The sequence below is a fragment of the Hylobates moloch genome, unplaced genomic scaffold, assembly GCF_009828535.3.
Source record: "Hylobates moloch isolate HMO894 unplaced genomic scaffold, HMol_V3 SCAFFOLD_2, whole genome shotgun sequence".
Classification (NCBI taxonomy): Eukaryota; Metazoa; Chordata; class Mammalia; order Primates; family Hylobatidae; genus Hylobates; species Hylobates moloch.
The window spans coordinates 98,265,229-98,285,622 of record NW_026652277.1 but is presented as its reverse complement, the minus strand read 5'-3'; the positions used below and the strand labels follow the sequence as shown (position 1 = coordinate 98,285,622).

Genomic DNA, 20,394 nt, shown 5'->3' with positions numbered 1-20,394 from the left:
AAATACACATTTAAAAACAGCAATAAATCTTATAGTTATAAAATTTGAATAAATCACTTTCTAATGGATGCATAAATCTTACATAACATTTCAAACTTGGGATTACAATTAAGAATACATTTTCATGTGGTTTTATATTATATTTTAATTCTTAATTTTACTTTTATGTTTGAAATTGAAGTTTGACCTTATGGCTAATGATTCTTATTTATACTCTATTTCACAATATTTGAGATATCTGAAAAATCAAGAATTTGTTTTTCTAAGGGCTCTTAAGTTTTAAAATATGATTGGCACACTCTACACCATATTTATTTGCAGTCTTAATGTAAATTTGCATTAGATGTGGGTTATTAAACTGCTTTGGGTATGACAACTATAATATTCCAAATGATATAAGTTCCAAAATTCTGTTTGGAATGAAATTCAAGAGCAATGAGAACTTGACATAATGGCTAATTTTATAATAATCACTGGTTGATAGGGCATTAGGAATATTAATTTTCTCTAGTTTTACTATGGCTCATTAGAACATAATATTGATTCTGAATCCAGACTCATATTTCAAATAATATATATTAATATGCACAGTTGTAAATGCTAGAAAAATACACATATACTGGTTTCTGAAGAGTTTTGAAGAAACCAATAATAAAATATTAGAAAATATGTATGAAATAAAGAGATAGATGGTGTATTAGTTCGTTTTCATGCTGCTGATTAAGACATACCTGAGAATGGGCAATTTGCAAAAGAAAGAGGTTTAATGGACCTACAGTGCCACGTGGCTGGGGAAGCCTCACAATCCTGGTGGAAGGCAAGGAGGAGCAAGTCACATCTTACATGGATAGCAGCAAGCAAAGACGGAGAGCTTGTGCTGGGGAACTCCTTTTTTTTTTTACAACCATCGGATCTCCAGAGACTTATTCACTATCATGAGAACAGCATGAGAAAGACGTGCCCCCATGATTCAATTACTTCCTACCTGGTCCCTCCCACAACATGTGCGAATTCAAGATGAGATTTGGGTGGGGACACAGTCAAGCCATATCTGATGGATAGATATAGACATATTTTATACATCTTTTAAATGTGATGCTTCCTGTACATGTTTGGCATAGGCTGTACATCTCAAACTATTGCAAAAAAAAAAAAAAAAAAACTATTATAGTTACCAAACGTTTGTAGGGTAATCATTCTAGTTTGCTCAAGATAGCACCAGTTTATGCTCATGGGGTAGAAGACAGAATATTGCTGAAGTATCTCAGTTCTCTTCAAATATTAAAATGCCATTTGTCCTGGATGTTTTAACCAAGTACTATTATTTATGGTTGCACTAAAACAAATAGGGATGAGTTTGATAAATCACCACTTGGTATTTTATATTCTGCCATCATCTTTTCCAGGAGTGTGAGATATAGAGTTATACATAACCAGAAAATAATTTTTAACATGAGGATAATATGGTAATATAACCAGTGATAACACACCTCTCTTTTCCAATGCTTTCCAGATGCAGATTTTATTGTATCAATCATTCAAAGACAGCTTGTAGGACTTTGAAGACCCAAGCAGACAAAAGTAGGTAATTCCTCCTTATTTCAGTTGGTATGCAGAGAAGCTACTAATAATGCTACTCTTCCAGCACAATGTTTCTGGGCTGCCAGTGAGCTTGGTCAGTAGGAACCACAGGAAATTATGAGTTATGTCTATGTTATATATGAGAGGAAAATTGAGGCTACTAGTTTTGTCATAGGGTTTATAGATAATTGTCTGTATGTTCTTGCTATAGAGGTTTGGTCAATTATTGTGTGGTACAAAACAGTGGTCAGTAAACTATAGCTGGGAGCTGAATAAGGCCTTCCACCTATTTTTGTAAACAAAGTTTTATTGATATAGTGAAATCCACACATTTATGTTTGTCTATGGTTGCTTTCGTGCTACAATAGCAGAGTTGAATCATTGTGATAGAGACCATAAGGCTCAAGAAGTCTAAAATATTTACTATCTAACTCTTTAAAGAAAAATTTGCCAGCCCTTGGTATAAATCTACAACTATTTACATATTTTACTATGCACTGATGAACATTTCTTATTCTACAATAAATACTTACTTTTAATAAAACTAAGTTTCAAATTTGTTTCCCTAGAAAATCAATGATGAATATGTAGTTGCCCCTAAACTATGCCACTATTAATGATCCAGTGTAGGATATTAGTGACATTACTGACTGTATACAAACCAGAATGCATACATTAGTTGAGCGATCATCAGCATCTACTTTAAAAAATGTTAGTAAATATTTCAGAAGACTGTCTTCTGATGATGAGCTAGGTGTATAAGCAGAAGGTCTTCTTACATCTTCACTCTGTGAAGAATGTCTTTTCATTTGGATCAAATGACTGTCCCAAAATTATTTTTCTCATTTTTTATTGCAAGTTCCTCTGTGCATACAAAAAGTAAAGTGATAGTTGTCAAAGTGTCAGCTCAGCTAGTAGAAAACTTCACTTACAGTTTAAAAATGCCAGCTTGGGCTGGGCGTGGTGGCTCACTCCTATAATTCCAGCACTTTGGGAGGCCAAGGCAAGTGAATCACTTGAGGACAAAAGTTTGGGACCAGCCTGGCCAACATGGCAAAATCCCATCACTACTAAAAATACAAAAATTAGCTGGCTGTGGTGGCATGCACCTATAAATTCCAGCTACTTGGGAGCGTAAGACAGGAGACTCACTGGACATTGGGAGGGGGAGGTTGCAGTGAGCCGAGATTCACCACTGCACTCCAACCTGGGTGAAACAGTGAGACTCTGTCTCAAAAAAAAAAAAAAAAAAAAATGTGAGCCATATTAATAAAAGCAGAAACTTCAGATTGATAATCAGTTAATTCCAATAATGGTTTTCTTTTTCCCTCCAATTCATTAAATTAAAATAAAGTTTTGCAAGTTTATTCTGTCAAAGGCAAGACATCTGACAATATTGGTAGTGCCATTGGGAATTTGTGAATTCAGCAAAAAATATTCAAAAATAAAGTTATTGGTTCCTGTGGTGAAATTTTAAATATACATTTTGTTAAGTATGCGGCATAATACACTGTTTTGATCAAATATAGAAAAATGTGGAGCAGAAAATATAGGAAATTATTGTGGTTCACACATAGTTCATATTTTGTTTCATATCAGTCATGATATTCACACAACTAAAATAAAAATTGTAGTTGCAAAATTCACAAATAATTTTAAATACTTATAGAGTAATGGAACTAATTTGTTGTGACAAAACTATTATTGAAAAAATTGTAACATGGCATAATGTGCTTTTTTTCTTGCTTCTTTTCATCAACATTCAAAGTTTAGAAATGTTTAAGTCTCTAAAGAATGACTTTGAAAATGAATCTAAGGGTGCAGGGGAGCTTTGACATTTTAGTAAAAGAATGCTCTACATTTAGCTGCATCTTGCTCAAAATCAGTTTCAAAAACTTAATTAAACAGCTAAAAAAATTTAAGTACCAAAGAAATGAGTTTTGAACATTACAGTAAGTTGCATTTTTTAGATAAAGAATTGAAGTTTATTCCTCCATGATTCAAGAAAGACACTTAGCAAATTTAACAAGATTTCAAAAGTATATAAGATTTTAAATATTATAACAGTGCTTTGGAATAGCTGGGCTTGTGGGAAGCATTTGAGGGGGCTCCTAAATTTCAAGGATAAACTTACATACTAGAGCATAATGGAAATAATTTGAGAGAGTTGACAACTTTGCAGTATCTAAATTTTGCCAAACATTCTAAAGAATAATAAATAGAAATCATTTACTTCATGAATATCTTGGAAAATGTTATCTAGCAAACTGATTTTGAATAAGTAATATATAGAACTCTTATAAAAATAGTTTATCCTCGAAGAGGTCCTTCACATCCCTTGTAAGTTGTATTCCTAGGTATTTTATTCTCTTTGTAGCAATTGTGAATGGGAGTTCACTCATGATTTGGCTCTGTGTTTGTCTGTTATTGGTATATAGGAATGCTTGTGATTTTTGCACAGTGATTTTGTATCCTGAGACTTTGCTGAAGTTCGTTATCAGCTTAAGGAGATTCTGGGCTGAGACGATGGGGTTTTCTACATATACAATCATGTCATCTGCAAAAAGAGACAATTTGACTTCCTCTCTTCCTATTTGAAAACCTTTATTTCCTTCTCTTGCCTGACTGCCCTGGCCAGAACTTCCAACACTATGTTGAATAGGAGTGGTGAGAGAGGACACCCTTGTCATCTGCCAGTTTTCAAAGGGAATGCTTCCAGTTTTTGCCCATTCAGTATGATATTGGCTGTGGGTTTGTCTTAAATAGCTCTTATTATGTTGAGATACGTTCCATCGATACCTAGTTTATTCAGAGTTTTTAGCATGAAAGGCTGTTGAATTTCGTCGAAGGCCTTTTCTGCATCTATTGAGATAATCATGTGCTTTTTGTTATTGGTTCTGTTTATGTGATGGATGATGTTTGTTGATTTGCGTATGTTGAACTGGCATTGCATCTCAGGTATGAAGCCGACTTGATCATGGTAGATAAGCTTTTTGATGTGCTGCTGGATTCTCCTTGCCAGTATTTTACTGAGGATTTTTGCATCAATGTTCATCAGGGACATTGACCTAAAATTCTCTTTTTTTGTTGTGTCTCTGCCAGGCTTTGCTATCAGGATGATGCTGGCCTCATAAAATGAATTAGGGAGGATTCCCTCTTTTTCTATTGATCAGAATAGTTTCAGAAGGAATGGTACCAGCTCCTTTTTGTACTTATGGTAGAATTTGGCTGTGAATCCATCTGGACCTGGACTTTTTTTGGCTGGTAGGCTATTAATTATTGCCTCAATTTCAGAACCTGTTACTGGTCTATTCAGAGTTTCAAATTCTTCCTGGTTTGGGAGGGTGTACGTGTCCAGGAATTTATCCATTTCTTCTATGTTTTCTAGTTTATTTGCATAGAGGTGTTTATACTATTCTCTGACGGTAGTTTGTATTTCTGTGAGATCAGTGGTGATATCCCCTTTATCATTTTTTATTGCATCTATTTAATTCTTCTCTCTTTTCTTCTTTAGTAGTCTGGCTAGCGGTATATCTATTTTGTTGATCTTTTCAAAAAACCAGCTCTTGGATTCATTGATTTTTTCAAAGTTTTTTGTGTCTCTATTTCCTTCAGTTCTGCTCTGATCTTAGTTATTTCTTGCCTTCTGCTAGCTTTTGAATGTGTTTGCTCTTGCTTCTCTAGTTCTTTTAATTGTGATGTTAGGGTGTCGATTTTAGATCTCTCCTGCTTTCTCTTGTGGGCATTTAGGGCTATAAATTTCCCTCTACACGCTGCTTTAAATGTGTCCCAGAGATTCTGGTACGTTGTGTCTTTGTTCTCATTGGTTTCAAAGAACATCTTTATTTCTGCCTTCATTTTGTGAAGGACCTCTTCAAGGAAAACTACAAATCACTGCTCAAGGAAATAAGAGAAGACACAAACAAATGGAAAAATCTTCCATGCTCATGGATAGGAAGAATCAATATCTTGAAAATGGCCTTACTGCCCAAAGTAATTTATAGATTAAATGTTATCCCCATCAAGCTACCACTGACTTTCTTCATAGAATTGGAAAAATCTACTATAAACTTCATATGGAACCAAAAAAGAGCCCGCATAGCCAAGACAATCCTGGGCAAGAAGAAGAAAACTGGAGGCATCACGCTACCTAACTTCAAATTTTACTACAAGGCTACAGTAACCAAAACAGCATGGTACTGGTACCAAAACAGATATATAGACCAATGGAACAGAATGGAGACCTCAGAAATAACCACACATCTACCACCATCTGATCTTCGACAAACCTGACACACACAAGCAATGGTGAAAAGATTCCCTATTTCAGAAATGGTGTTGGGAAAACTGGCTAGCCATATGCTGAAAACTAAAACTGGACCCCTTCCTTACTCCTTATACAAAAATCAACTCAAGATGGATCAAAGACTTAAACATAAGACCTGGAATCATAAAACTCCTAGAAGAAAACCTGGGCAATACCATTCAGGACATAGGCGTGGGCAAAGACTTCACGTCTGAAACACCAAAAGCAATGGCAACAAAAGCCAAAATTGACAAATGGGATCTAACTAAACTAAAGAGCTTCCACACAGCAAAAGAAGTTGTCATCAGAGTGAGCAGGCAACCTACAGAATGGGAGAAAAATTTTGCAATCTATCCATCTGACAAAGGGCTAATATCCGGAATCTACAAAGAACTTACAAATTTACAAGAAAAATGGAAGCAACCCCATCAAAAAATGCGCAAAGGATATAAACAGACACTTCGCAAAAGAATACCTTTATGCAGCCAACAGGTATATGAAAAAATGCTCGTCATCACTGGTCATTAGAGAAATGCAAATCAAAGCCACAATGAGATACCATCTTACGCCATTTAGAATGGTGATCATTAAAAAGTCAGGAAACAACAGATGTTAGAGAGGTTGTGGAAAAATAGAAATGCTTTTACACTATTGGTGGGAGTGTAAATTAGATCAACCATTGTGGAAGACAGTGTGGTGATTCCTCAAGGATCTAAAACTAGAAATACCATTTGACCCAGCAATCCCATTGCTGGGCATATACCCAAAGGATTATAATCATTCTACGATAAAGACACATGCACACGTATGTTTATTGCAGCACAATTCACAATAGCAAAGACTTGGAACCAACCCAAATGTCCATCAATGATAGACTGGATAAAGAAAATGTGGCACATATACACCATGGAATGCTATGCAGCCATAAAAAAAAAAAAAAAAAGGATGATTTCATGTCCTTTGTAGGGACATGGATGAAGCTGGAAACCATCATTCTCAGCAAACTATCACAAGATCAGTAAACCAAACGCTGGAAGTTCTCAGTCATAAGTGGGAGTTGAACAATGAGAACACATGGACACAGGGAGGGGAACATCACACATTGGGGCCTGTTGGGGGTGGGGGGCTAGGGGAGGGATAGCATTAGGAGAAATACCTAATATAGGTGACGGGTTGATGGGTGAGCAAACCACCATGGCACATGGCATACCTATGTAACAAAATTGCCCATCCTTCACATGTAACCCAGAACTTAAAGTGTAATTTAAAAATATATATTTTATCTGCATATTTTATATCAAAAAAGATTTAATAATATCTTCCTTTAGCAGACTTTTTTTAAAGAAATTAACAGAAACCTCAACATGTGTTCAGTGAAAATGTCCATAATTTAAAATTTAACGGTTAAGAAGTGTCAAATAAAGACATGAACAATTTCAAATTCATTAGTCATAAATGCAAGTCTGAAGAAAGATGTAAGTAATTTTATGGTGACAAGCATGTGAACTGTTGTTCGGACTCTTATGCTATAAAACATTTAGCAGTAGTATGATTTAATTGTATTAACCAAATTGATTTATTAAACTTTAAAAGAGTTCAGTATATATAACTTCTAAAATTGCATTTTTCAATAATAAAGGAAATATTTCACATTTAATTTGAAATACATAGACAAGATTAAAGTTATTTGTGTATATGTATGTGTATATATATATATATATATATATATATATATGCATTTTTTACCTGAAAATTGCTCATCACATTCACAAATGAAACTATTTGAAGTAATATTGCTGCAGTCTCCATGGAAACAGACATGTGGTTGACATTGGCCAATTATTTCTGAGCAATTCTTTCCTATAACAATGAAAAAAGTTTTTTTTTACATTGCATATCAGTATTATAACCATCAGTTTTCCCTCAATTCTTTAATAATGAAAGTATCAAATTCTGACAAATGTAATTTCAGTTATGAAACCATGTTATACGATGATGCATTTAAATTGAAATAAAAATTAATTTTGATATTTTACATAAGTTTTTCATCTTCTGACCCCAGATTATAATATCCAAATATTTTTTCTGGCTAGTAGTATTTGAGCTTTATTTAATTTACATAATATTTTAAAATTTTAATTGTATTTTCATGATAGATAATATTCATACATTTAAGTACCAGTTTTTCAACATACACTGATAGTATTGCAGTGAAATTTACAAAATGACACATTCAAATGTGTATTGTTTCTCAGACTTACTCCCTAGCCAAAGGAACAATTCAAAAGGAGAAATGCCTACCTGGATTCTCAGAATATGTGCACAAACTTCCAAATTCAGCACTTCTTTGTACTGGCTGGCATATCAAATTTTCCAAATCTCACTTACACATACTATTGTGGTCCCATTATATCAGTTACATACATATATATGTGTGTATATATGTATATATACACACATATATACATATATACACACATATACGTATATATATATACACATATATACGTATATATATATATACACACACACACACACACACACATATATATGTATACATATAGCCTTCCATAACGTACTCATTCTATGCATATTTAATCACCTCATAATACCCCAGTAGAGGAACGTGCCTTGAAAATCCCAGGGCATAGCAAGTGGACAAATGTTGTTACAAACCAACTGCATGTAATTTGGCAATATGTTTTTTTCCCCAGTTTAATTAAGCTCTTAATTTAATTTATGAGCAGTTTTTGCCATTATCATTGATGTCTTTCAAATTCCTTATATACTACTGACATCCCTGCCTCACTAATGCAGAACTCTTTTTTCTTCATTTGCCTCCAAGCAACCCTAAATGTAATGAAAATATAAATAATGAAAATATAAATAAAAATCATTGTGTTTCAAAAGGTTTTCCAAGCATAAAAATTAACAGTATAATGCTCAATAGGCCACACCCTAATTAAAACTTAGTGAGTTTTATGAGCTAAATTGTGCCCACTCACCCCTGCCAAATTCATGTTGAAGTCCTAACCCTCGGCATCACAGAGTATCTATATTTGGAGATAATATCTTTAGAGAAGTATGCAATTAAGGTTAAATAAGGTCAGTGGGGTGAGTCCTAATCCAATGTGACTGGTGTGCTTTGAAGAGGAGAACATTTACACATAGATACATACAGAGAAATGACAATGTAAAGACACAGGGAGAAGACAGCAGTCTATGGACCAAGCAAATAGATCTCAGAAGAAACCATATCTGCCAATCGTTGACTTCTGGCATCTAAGACTGTGAGAAAATAAGTTTCTGTTTAAGCCATCCAGTCTATGGTACTTTGTTATGACCGTTCTAGCAAACTAATGCAGTAAGCATTCTCGATTGTTTTGACAATTCTACATATTTCATTATCTTCTTTGATTTTTTAAATTGAAGTAATTATTTATAATTAAAGTGGCAAACAGAGTATTCTTAATGTTATAAAAATAAGTAAGCATTATTTAGATATTTTATAGTGCTCAAAGCTTAATGATTTAAAGCACCTATGGCATAAAGAAAGAAAGAGAGAGAGACAGAGAAAGAAAGGAAGAAAGAAAGAAAGAAAGGAAGGAAGGAAGGAAGGAAGGAAGCAAGGAAGGAAGGAAGGAAGGAAGGAAGGAAGGAAGGAAGGAAGGAAGGAAGGAAGGAAAGGAAGGAAGGAAATCGAGTAGGAAGCAAACCACTCTATGCAGTTATAATAAAACCACTAAAATAATATCCCATGAACTATGAATGCACACACGCAAATTAATATTCTGACAATGGTAGAAATTTTCTGGCCAAATGTTCTTTAAAACACTTTGGACAGGTGAAAATGGATGCTTTAAAGACTGTCTATTAAATTTCTTTATCATTCACTCCAAATCAGCAATTTGAGTGTTTTCACATTTTCTCTAGCCTGCCTTAACTTTAATCACCTGATATACCCCAGCGGAAAGAAGAGGTATAACTTGCACCTTCTATCACCAATGCCAGTACAGTCAAATGAGAATTTGATCCACGTTATAGAGACAATATATTCAGTGGCTATTATTGGTATTAACTTCTATAATGATCTTGGTACTGAGCTATCAATTTCAAAATGACTATTTGAAAGATTGGATTAGGTGAATTTTACAGCCTACAATGGCTTATTGAGGTCTTCTATTACATCTTTTTATTTTATTTTATTTTTTGAGACAGAGTCTCGCTTCATCACCCAGGCTGGAGTGCAACGGCACGATCTCAGCTCACTACAAACTCTACCTCCTGGTTCAAGGGATTCTTCCGCCTCAGCCTCCCGAGTAGCTGGGATTACAGGCACCCGCCATTATGCCCGGTTAATTTTTGTATTTTTGTAGAGACGGGGTTTCACCATGTTGGCCAGGCTGATCTTGAACTCCTTACCTCAGGTGATCCGCCCGCCTCGGCCTCCCAAAGCGCTGGGATTACAGGCGTGGGCCGCCTTCAGGTCGGCTCCCGTTACATCTTATCACACAGCCTCTTTAAACTTGGCTCCAGTGGAGTCAGCCTCAGGCACAGGGGAGAAGGAATCCCCCTAAAGCCTGCCTAACAAAATTACAGTTAAATCCCTGCAGGTGATCTGCTCTAGACATATCTCTGCTCTAACCTTCCTTCCTCTTTTATGACCAAAATACATACCAATCTGCTGTTTTCCTATGCTATTATTATCAGCTGTGTCAAATATTTCTCTTTGTTAGATCATCGTGGTCTTATTTCACTTGTAACTCTCCATGCCAGGTCTGTCAAACCCTCAAATAAATTCTTTCACAAGTTTCCAAGCTTTAAATGTTCCCTACATTTTTTCAATCTTTCTCCTCACTTTCCTCCGATGACCCCAGATTCCTCTACTGTATTCTCAAGTAGAGAGAGTTTTATTCCCTTCAAACTTCATTTTAGCCTCAGGCAGCATCATTTACATTTTTTTTTAGATTGCTTTTCCTCTGGCTTAATTACTCACCAAACATCTTTTTACAACCTTTTCTGATTATTGCCTCTTATTGAGCTTATTACAACCCGTTATTAATTATAACTTCTTTCCATTCTTGTCACTATCACCTATAAAACACCATTTGGATGCCATACCAACATCCATTTAAAACATTGCTCTTGGCTCACAATTATCTGTTCCCCTCCAATTCTGCCAAGCAGCTTCAATGACTTCCCTTCAACCATAGTTCCCTAACTTCCTCTACTGAGATGTGTACTTCATTTTCAAGTTATCACCTATCTAAATACCATAATTTTGGGAATTCATTCAGTTACTAAAATCTTTTATATTATTCTGATAATCTTATGTTTTAATGTATGAGACATTAAGAATGGATGTTGGGAAAGATGTAAATATAGATATTTCACTATTAAACATATTTCTAAGAGCCCTCTTTCAGTTAAGCAAAAAGCTTATTTTGGAGGATCCCCGATAGGATTTGTATATGTCCAGAATCTATATTTAGCCAAATTTAAGGAATCTATTAAATTTTTTATTTTTATTTATTTATTTATTTTTATTTTTTTTGAGACAGAGTCTCGATCTTTTGCCCAGGCCGGACTGCAGGGGCGCTATCTCGGCTCACTGCAAGCTCCACCTCCTGGGTTCACACCATTCTCCTGCCTCAGCCTCCTGAGTAGCTGGGAGTACAGGCACACGCCACCATGCCCAGCTAATTTTTTTTTGTATTTTTAGTAGAGACGGGGTTTCACCATGTTAGCCAGGATGGTCTCAATCTCCTGACCTCGTGATCCACCCGCCTCGGCCTCCCAAAGTGCTGGGATTATAGGCATGAGCCACCGCGTTTAAAATGTAGTTTGATTTCTGTTAAGTAACAGTTTATAAATACACTGTGTTTCTCTATTTTAATAAAATTATATATTTTAAACAATCTTACCTGTAAATGGTGGGTGACAGACACATTCATATGCTTGCTCATCCAAATTTTCTCTTTTATTAATGCAACTGCCATTATTTTTACATGGTTTAAAAGAACATGCATCAAGTTCCTGGCAGTATTTTCCAGAAAATGGAGGCTGGCAATGGCAGTTATATGTCTTGCTCCAAGCTTCACTAAGACATTTACCATGACCAGAGCAAAATTCTGAACTCAGAGATTCCTGGCAGAACTGCTGTTTCACTGTCACATTTAGTCGAAGTCCCAGTGGACAAGGTGATGGACCACTTGCCAGAACTGTGATAAAATAATGTGTCCCAACACTCAGCCACTTAGAATTAACAGTGTGCATTCCTTTTAGTCTGCAACCAAAAAGTAACTGATCTTCCGTTGTGGTATTTTGCACACAGTCAATGAAAGATGTTTCAGAAACATTCATCAAATTTATTTCTGGAAATTGAAGAGATGGTTCAGAAGAAATTACAAGGATATCTCCTAATTGAATTTGCAAAGGGCAAATCTGGGGAACAGCTTGATTGCCTGAAGTATCTATTTTAGTGTTTACACCCAAAAACCAGCAATCTCTGTAGAAGTCCAAGCAGATGTTTTCTGTTAGTGTCCAATTTACCACATATGATGAGGGTTGTGGATGCCATTCTTCCACCAATTGCCGTCTACATGTTTTTCCATTTATGAAAGAGCTGTGAAAAACCATCAGGCTCAGAATGATGATTGATTTGTCAGTCATTTTCGGGTAACTGTATTTTACAGTTTATCGTAAAGAATTGCTGCAAAATGGTGTTTTAAGTATTGCTGGAGATTTCCAAGCAAAGTTGTTAGGGATTCCTGGGAATTGGAATTGGCCTTTTTTCTGTCCCCAAAGTAGCTTTGATGACAATGTGCTTTGATGGAGAAACAGGAATTCAAATGTTGTAAATATTCCTTTAAACAGAAAAAGACATATATTGTTAGTGAAGTTTTCCCTAAATTAGTAATATAGAAAATGCTAGCTCTTTCTGTAGATTTCATAAGAGCCTACACTGCAAAGATAGTGTCACCAGCAGCTGGGGACCTTCTTTGGGAAAGTAGGCCAAGAAAAACATGATCAAGATATGTTGATCTGGTCAAGCTTTATATAGTCACCTGATTTTGCAAAGTTCTGGTTTCATGACATAATTAAGCCAGCAACTTACTGCGGTCTTTTGTGTTTTCTCTTTACACCAAGCTTCAATCTAATCAAAACACAGCACAGCCGAGATTCTTTTACAGATGGTTTCAATTTTGTTGGGAGATAAGCATTCCTCTTCTGATTAGTTTTCAAAAAACACCTTTAAAACATAGAAGAGTAGAAATCATTTAAATATATTTTTCATGTAATATTTTATATAAAAATAAGCCTTAAAATGCCTGATAGTGATAATCATGTTCCTTTTATGATAATCAAGAGGATGGGAACTCCCATATAAAATTCTGTTGTGCAAATGACTAAACCTAGAATGAGTCTTCATTGACTTCTGTAGGAATGGTGGAAGGTGCCAGATAAAGAGGGAAAAGAAAGTCAAAAAGCAGTAATGAAAAGATTATAAATACAAGTAAAATGGTAGTAACTGAAAGGAGGAGTCAACCCATCAATTCTGTTGTTCCAGAGGGCAAGAAAACATAAAGGATTTCTGAGTTTAATATATTGACCTATTTTTTTAAAAAAGGTAACTACCAATTATTGAAGGTTTGCTCTGTACAAATCACTCTACTACTTGATTAACAAATAAACTGCAATTCTCACAATTAAACTCAAATTTTGAGAGGAAAGGTAAATGACGTTAGTGAAAAAAACGTGTTCTTTGGATCTCAGTTATGTTATTCATTCGTTTAATGTCCTTAGGCAACCTGAGATTTAATTCTCTCCACTTTCAAATAGGTACACCAGGGAGAAGTACACCTAATTAACAAGGTAGTATTGAAGATTCAATGACTATGTAAACATATATGAGTCACTCAATAAATAGTAGCTTTTATTTTTGTTATTGTACAATTTCATCCAGCAGGTAAGTGGTATATGTTGGATTAAAATTCAGGTTTGTCAGATTCAAAATATCAGCATTTTCTACTGTACCATAAAGATCAATTAAATGTTGTTAAATTATGTTATGCCATTATATAATTTATTTGTTAATTCATACCAAATCTTTATGGTAAGTCTAATATCTTGATGGGTATTTTAGATCAGGCAGAAATCAAATTTCAATTATAAATTACCTCTTTGCAATTTCAGTTCTGCATATTATAAATCTATGAAATATAAATTCATGTGACAAATAACACAAATATGCATATAGAAAGATAAAATACAACTTCTAAGTAATTAAATGTTCTACATAATCATGTCAATTTCAAATATATTAATCACCTTGTTAATTTTATAGATTTAAATTATCAATCTTGCTAAAGGTTTAAAAAATAATTCAAACAAGTACATTTGAGTGCAATCTATGTGCAAGGCAATATGCTCAGTACCAGGATTCATCAATGATCAGTTGGAATAAGGCCTCAATGGAAGGAATTAAGAACTCAATAAAGGAGACATATCATTAGACAAGCATCATCAAATTGCTATCAACAAAATAGTCTAATGGTCTATGAGACATGTAGCAAGGACATTTAGTCCGATCCAGGAAACAAAACCTAAGCTAAAATGATAAAATGGAATCACCTGGGAAAATTGCCAAAGGAAAAATGTTCCAGGAGAGAGCATCTATATCTAAAGATTTTGAGGTGAATGTGACACTGAATGCCTTTAAGGAAGTAAGAGAAGTGGAGCTTTCTCATCAAAGAGGGAAAAGGAATTACAATTAAAGATAATCACTCGATTTAGGAAAAGATTATATCAAGAAGGAGTAGCCATTCTCAGCAAAGGAGCTCATATTTTATTCAAGAGCAATGAAGAGCCTCTTGAAGATTTCATATAGATGACTAACAAAAAAAAGAAAGAAATCCTTACTTAACTTTGTCCATAAGTTCTTGGAAACTGCGACTTCAAGCAAAACAACATATGACAAAATCAATTTTGTTCTCTCGTCAATGTTATAATGAAAAGACAGAGAAGGAAAAGACGTTGAGGACCAACATGTTGTGTGTCGTTTTGCTTAAAGTCACAATTTTGATGAACCTGTCAATTACATTGAGAACTCACTATAATTGAATAGCATTAGTCTAGTTTCAGGGTGAGGAACATATTGGTGAATGCAATTAAAATAATTGAGACACTTGTGGAGGAGACAACAACACTAATGTAGTGAAACAATAATGAAGACGGATTAGTACAGAGGCAATACAAATATAACACTCATGGAGTCCATAAATATTGAAATGGTAGAATTACTACATCTCCAGGGCTGTTGACCTAAAGAGAAGAAAATCCAGGAAGACCAGTTGGAGCAATAAGATGGCAAGGCAAGGAAGAGGGGAGAAGTCTGATTCACTTATGCATACACTCAATTTCAGGTCTATCTGAGTGATTTTCTAGCACAAGTGTTCAGAAATCACAAGAGAGAAAGTGAGGTTTTAGAGAAAGATATGAATCACTAGGCAATATTGAAATACTTTTTTACCTGTAAATCACAAATTTACAGTAGTAGCAACCTGCACAGGTGTATTATTTTCCCAGTAGCTTAGTTGAAAAGGATACACTAAAGATTAAATAGCAAATGAGTTAAACACAGTCACAAATTTATTTCCGCATGTAAATGCGAGGAAACAAATTGCATTTGCATTGAAGCAAAATTAGGCCTATGTGACATTTTTAGACTGACTGCAGATGTGAGCTCGCATTATTGTGGGGCTAATCCCATGGTTCTTAGAGCACGCTGGGTCTCTAATTATTGTGCATTTATGTTTTCAAAGAGAAAGTGGCTTGATGCATTGCATTTCCGCCTTGTGAAAATTTAAATAAATGAAAATAGCAGCAAAGGAAAAAAAAACACTAACAGAAAAACATCTATGAAGTCACTGTATATCTATACATTCTGAATACAAAAATGCTTTGGATTTTATTGGGAACTAGAGTAATATAAGCATTATAAATTTGAAAAAGGTGATGTAATTTTGACCCAAAAGGTATGATGTTATGTGTCTCAGCTTTTCATTTATAAAGACATTCTTCAAACCCTGTCAAAATAGCAAGCCAAAGGGCATTCTCCTCAATTCTAAACACACATATTGATTAAAATCAGGAAGTAATTTTATCCCAGGTGATATTATCATTAACATCTTATAAATTCTTGAGCCAAGAAGCCCAGAAACCCAGAACTATGATGGAGTGGCGCCATTGACAGCATTGCACATAATTACAACCATAATATCACTTGACAGGTTACATTACCACAAAAATATTTCACAGGAAAATATGTGTAATTTCAGAACTGTATGAACTGTATCACTTTTATAGTAGCTTTGTAGTTAGGTTATTCTAACAAATAAAGCCCAACTTAAATTCAGTAGTTAAGAAAACATGAACAATATTTCTTCCTTTCACAAATAGCTATCATCTTAAATGACATCTTTTAAAAAAACAAGGTAATAGGTTTAAACAAAAAATTTTATATAAGCCAAAAAATAATTTGAATAGAACATGCTCATTATAATAGTTGGCATATAATAGGCATTCAATTAAAGATAGTTGAGTAGAGATTGGAGATGATGGATGTAATTTATTTCTATTTGCACTCAATAGACAATATTATGAACTGTGGAAGCCTTTAATAAGCTTGTAGTTGATTCTATAAACCTGATATTTTTCATGTTTCACTTGTTTAAGAAGTATGGCCTCCACAATAAGCGGCTTTTTATTTGTATAAATTATACATTGTACTTTCAAAACATATACAAAGAGGAAAATTAGAAATAGAAGAGATAAGTTCTCATAATTTATGCCTGTGCCCTAGAAAGTAAGCAACAAATTTTACCTACCACAGATTGGACTAAAATTATAGGAGGGGAGTGAAAATGTGTGTTTCAGAAATGCTACCAGCAGTGTGAATGATGAACATTTTAGCAAGGAGACTAGAAAAGGGAAAAAAAATGGTAAATTTTAAAATAAAACTGAGAGTACTAGAGAAGAGACAGCTGATTTATTAATACTTTATAAGGCAGCAGTGACTGACTTTATCGATTATGCTCCTACTATTGGGAGACACCAGTCCTTCTTTAGTACACTGTCTTGATTATGACAATGATCCTGTGAGGTAAATAGTCATGGCCCCATTTTAAAAATGAGAAGACTTAAGTCACCATAGTGTCCAAAGAAATAAAAATAAAAAGAGTAAAAAATAAAAAATAAAATGAGAAAACTGAAGCACAGAAAGATTAAGGACTTGCCCAAGCTCACACAATCAATAAGCAGTGGTACACGTATTGACCTGACTCCAAAACACATGCTCTCAGTCACATTTAATATCTCATACACAAATGCACACACCCAGTTAGGCTTCTGAGGCAAAGGAGGCAGGTAATTTAGGAGAAAGAATATTCACAACATGATTGCCAATAAGGCATAGGATTAAACAAAGTGGCTCAGGCAAAAGATGATAGACAATCCTGGAGAACAATAATATTCAAGAGACAAGTGAAAGAAGGTATCTCAAATTATCCTTGCATTTTGTTAAGAAAAACAAAGAAAAAGGTTTTCAGAATTTTTAGAGTTGGCACTTTTATAAATTATGAAGTGAGTTTTCTATATTTGATATCATAATGGTGGTAAACTCAGTAACTGGTCAGTTGATGCTATAAGAGGAGGTAGATTTGAGTGGTGTGGTGGGATTAAGGGAGAGAAAAATCAAATTTAAAAAAATCTTTGAAAAAATTGTCTATGGAAGAAGAGTAATTAAGTAAACAAGTTGCCAAAATAGAGCTAAAATCTCATTTACTACATCAACTTCTTCATAAAGCTGTGTTTAAACTCAGATCTCTAGCTTGAGCACCACTCTACAAGTGCCTTCACATTATAGTATCCTTTTTGAAGAAGAAATAATAGGCAGAAATGTACCTTCATTCAATTCCCTCTTATTTCTGAATCCCAGGTTTATATAATCCTAAAGTAAATAAATAGTCAGGAATGAAGTGACTGTAGGGAATGTGCAAGGGTCAGTGATGTCAGGAGGTAGAAAGAGCCACAAGACTGTCACAGATGAGCTGAAGAATGAAGTGCATTTTGGATTATGCTTGGGGGTGGGGGAAGGTCAGAACTTTTTGTTTTGCTCATTACTCAGCTACTTACAAATGTATAATTTTATAATGCTTTTTAACATGCTTAAATGTTTAGGGACTAAATTTAATATGTCGGTATTTTAAAAATATTTTCCTTTTTAATCCACACACTCTATGAGTAGGCCTCAGAAATTTTAAATAGCTGTATTAAAGAGTACTTATTAGAAACAGAGTTTGTCTTCTGTGAAGTGAAATCGGTTTTCTGTATGTAATCTAGAATGGAAAATAATTGACAATAGTATCACTATATCTGTGAGTGTCCATGTATACATGTGCGTTTGTCTGTGTGTGGGAGAAGGGAGGTGTATGCAGCCTTCATCTCAATTTGAGTCATCACAGCATATTGGTATTGTTAGTTATTTCTCTTTTGTAGAGGATTAAAATGAGAATTTAAATGATTACATTGAGGTTTCATTATTCAACTCTTTTAAGATCATATTTCCTATCTCTTAGCAGAGATAATATATTTTTTCTAGAATATTTTATATTTTAATAAGGAAAAACTACATTTAAGAAAAACACCTAAATTATAGTTGCCATAATCCAGTTGGTCTATAGTATATGGATTAAAAGTGGTAAAGGAAATGGAAAGAAACATCAATATATTGTAATTGGAGTAAGGAATGATGCTTGGTAACTCACTGATTATAGAGTATAAAAGATTTGCCATTCAAGATATCATTTCAATTGCAATTATAAATTTTGTATTAACATTTCTTTGGCTTGTGGTTAAATTTTTATCAAAATATATAATTCCATATATGGCATTATAAAAAAGTATAGAGATTATTGTTGACAAAGTATGCTAAGAAATTAGTTTTTTTTTGAAACACTTTAGGCTTCCCTTGAAAAATATTATCTAGACAACTTTGCCGTTATCTAGAGGGTGAAAATATTATTATTAAACAGAAATGGATGAGATAATAGCATCATACGCTTACCAACATGATTATTTGCTTTTAAAAAAACAGAGCTGGTTTTATAAAATCAGATTTTAAATAAATTATGCCTTATTTTGTACTTCCTTTTCCTTTCTCCATATGTGGTCTCATAGATTATTGATTTTTAAAAAATAAGAATAACTTCTTTTCCATTGTCTATGTTTTAGCTTTCATGATAAAAGGTTCTTTGTTTAAATACTGACCTTTCATTGAAATTAAGATAGCTTAAGTATATAAAAGTCAAAGGCTACATGCGACTTATACACAAAAATGTTTTGCTTCCATGTTTTGACAATTATGAATAAAGCTGCTATAAAGAGCATAAGGATGTCTTACAAAACTAAACATACTCTTACCATGTGATCCAATAATCATACTCAACTCACACAAATCATACTTTGGGTATTAACTCAAAGAAGTTGAAAAATTACATCCCAGAAAATCCTGCACATGGATCTTTATTATATTAACTTTTTAAATACATATTTTGTCAAAAAAATTTAGTAGAGTTTTAAATTTACAAAGTTATTAGGAAGAGAGTGCCAAATGTTCTCATGTATACCATATTGTCCAGTTTCTATGATTTTTAATGTTTCATATTAGTATAATACATTTGTCACAATTAATGAGTTAATATTAGTATATTAACTAATGAATTTTACTTAATGTCAATGCTTTATTCAGACTTTTTCATTTTTTACATTATGTTCCCTTTTCTTTTCTAGGATTCTATTCAGGCTACTACATTACATATAGTGGTTATATCTTGTTAGGCTCTTCCTGGTTGTTACTTGCCTTGTTTTGATGACCTTGACATTTTTTAGGACTATTGGTTAAGTATTTGTAGAAGAACACCCTGTAATTATGATTCATCTGATTTCTTTTCCATTGTAGTACAAAAGTAATATGTACTGGGGAGAAAGACCACAGAAGTAAAATCTTCTTTAAGAAGTGAAGCCGTAAAGTGTCATTTTCATCACATCATGTGGTATATAAGTAGTCACCATTAATGTTAACCTTGATCACCTGTCTTGAGGTAGTACTTGTCAAGTTTCACCACCACTCTTTTAACCCTGCCTCCATTGCCATACTAATTCTTTGGAATGTAATAAACTATACTTAGTTTTGGAAGAAACTATTAAATTGTTTTTAAACAGTTTAAATTATTAAACCGTTTTTAAAAATTAAACCATGATTTTTTAAAAAATTTTACCAGCAATTAATCAGGAGTTATTATTACTTTGCATCTTTGCCAGCAGTAGTAGTGTGAGTTCTTTGGATTTTAGCCATTTAAATAGGTATTTACTGGTATCTCATTGTTGCTTGCTTAAATTTCTAATGACAAATGATGTTGAACATCTTTTTATATGTTTATTTACCA

At 33.8% G+C, this 20,394-nt stretch overlaps 1 protein-coding gene across 2 annotated transcripts in view; it reads right to left on the bottom strand.

The window, feature by feature from the left end:
* The window catches only part of EYS (eyes shut homolog), a 2,056,951-nt gene that overhangs the window by 1,839,910 nt on the left and 196,647 nt on the right, over positions 1 to 20,394 (bottom strand). For both annotated transcript variants that reach the window (XM_032154320.2, XM_032154329.2), the window contains exons 3-5: positions 13,005 to 13,139; positions 11,812 to 12,753; positions 7,634 to 7,747 (exon numbers count right to left, since the gene is read on the bottom strand). In XM_032154320.2, the coding sequence (XP_032010211.1) occupies positions 7,634 to 7,747; positions 11,812 to 12,559 (862 nt within the window). In that variant the 5' untranslated portion in view covers positions 12,560 to 12,753; positions 13,005 to 13,139. The remainder of the gene's footprint in view (positions 1 to 7,633; positions 7,748 to 11,811; positions 12,754 to 13,004; positions 13,140 to 20,394) is intronic.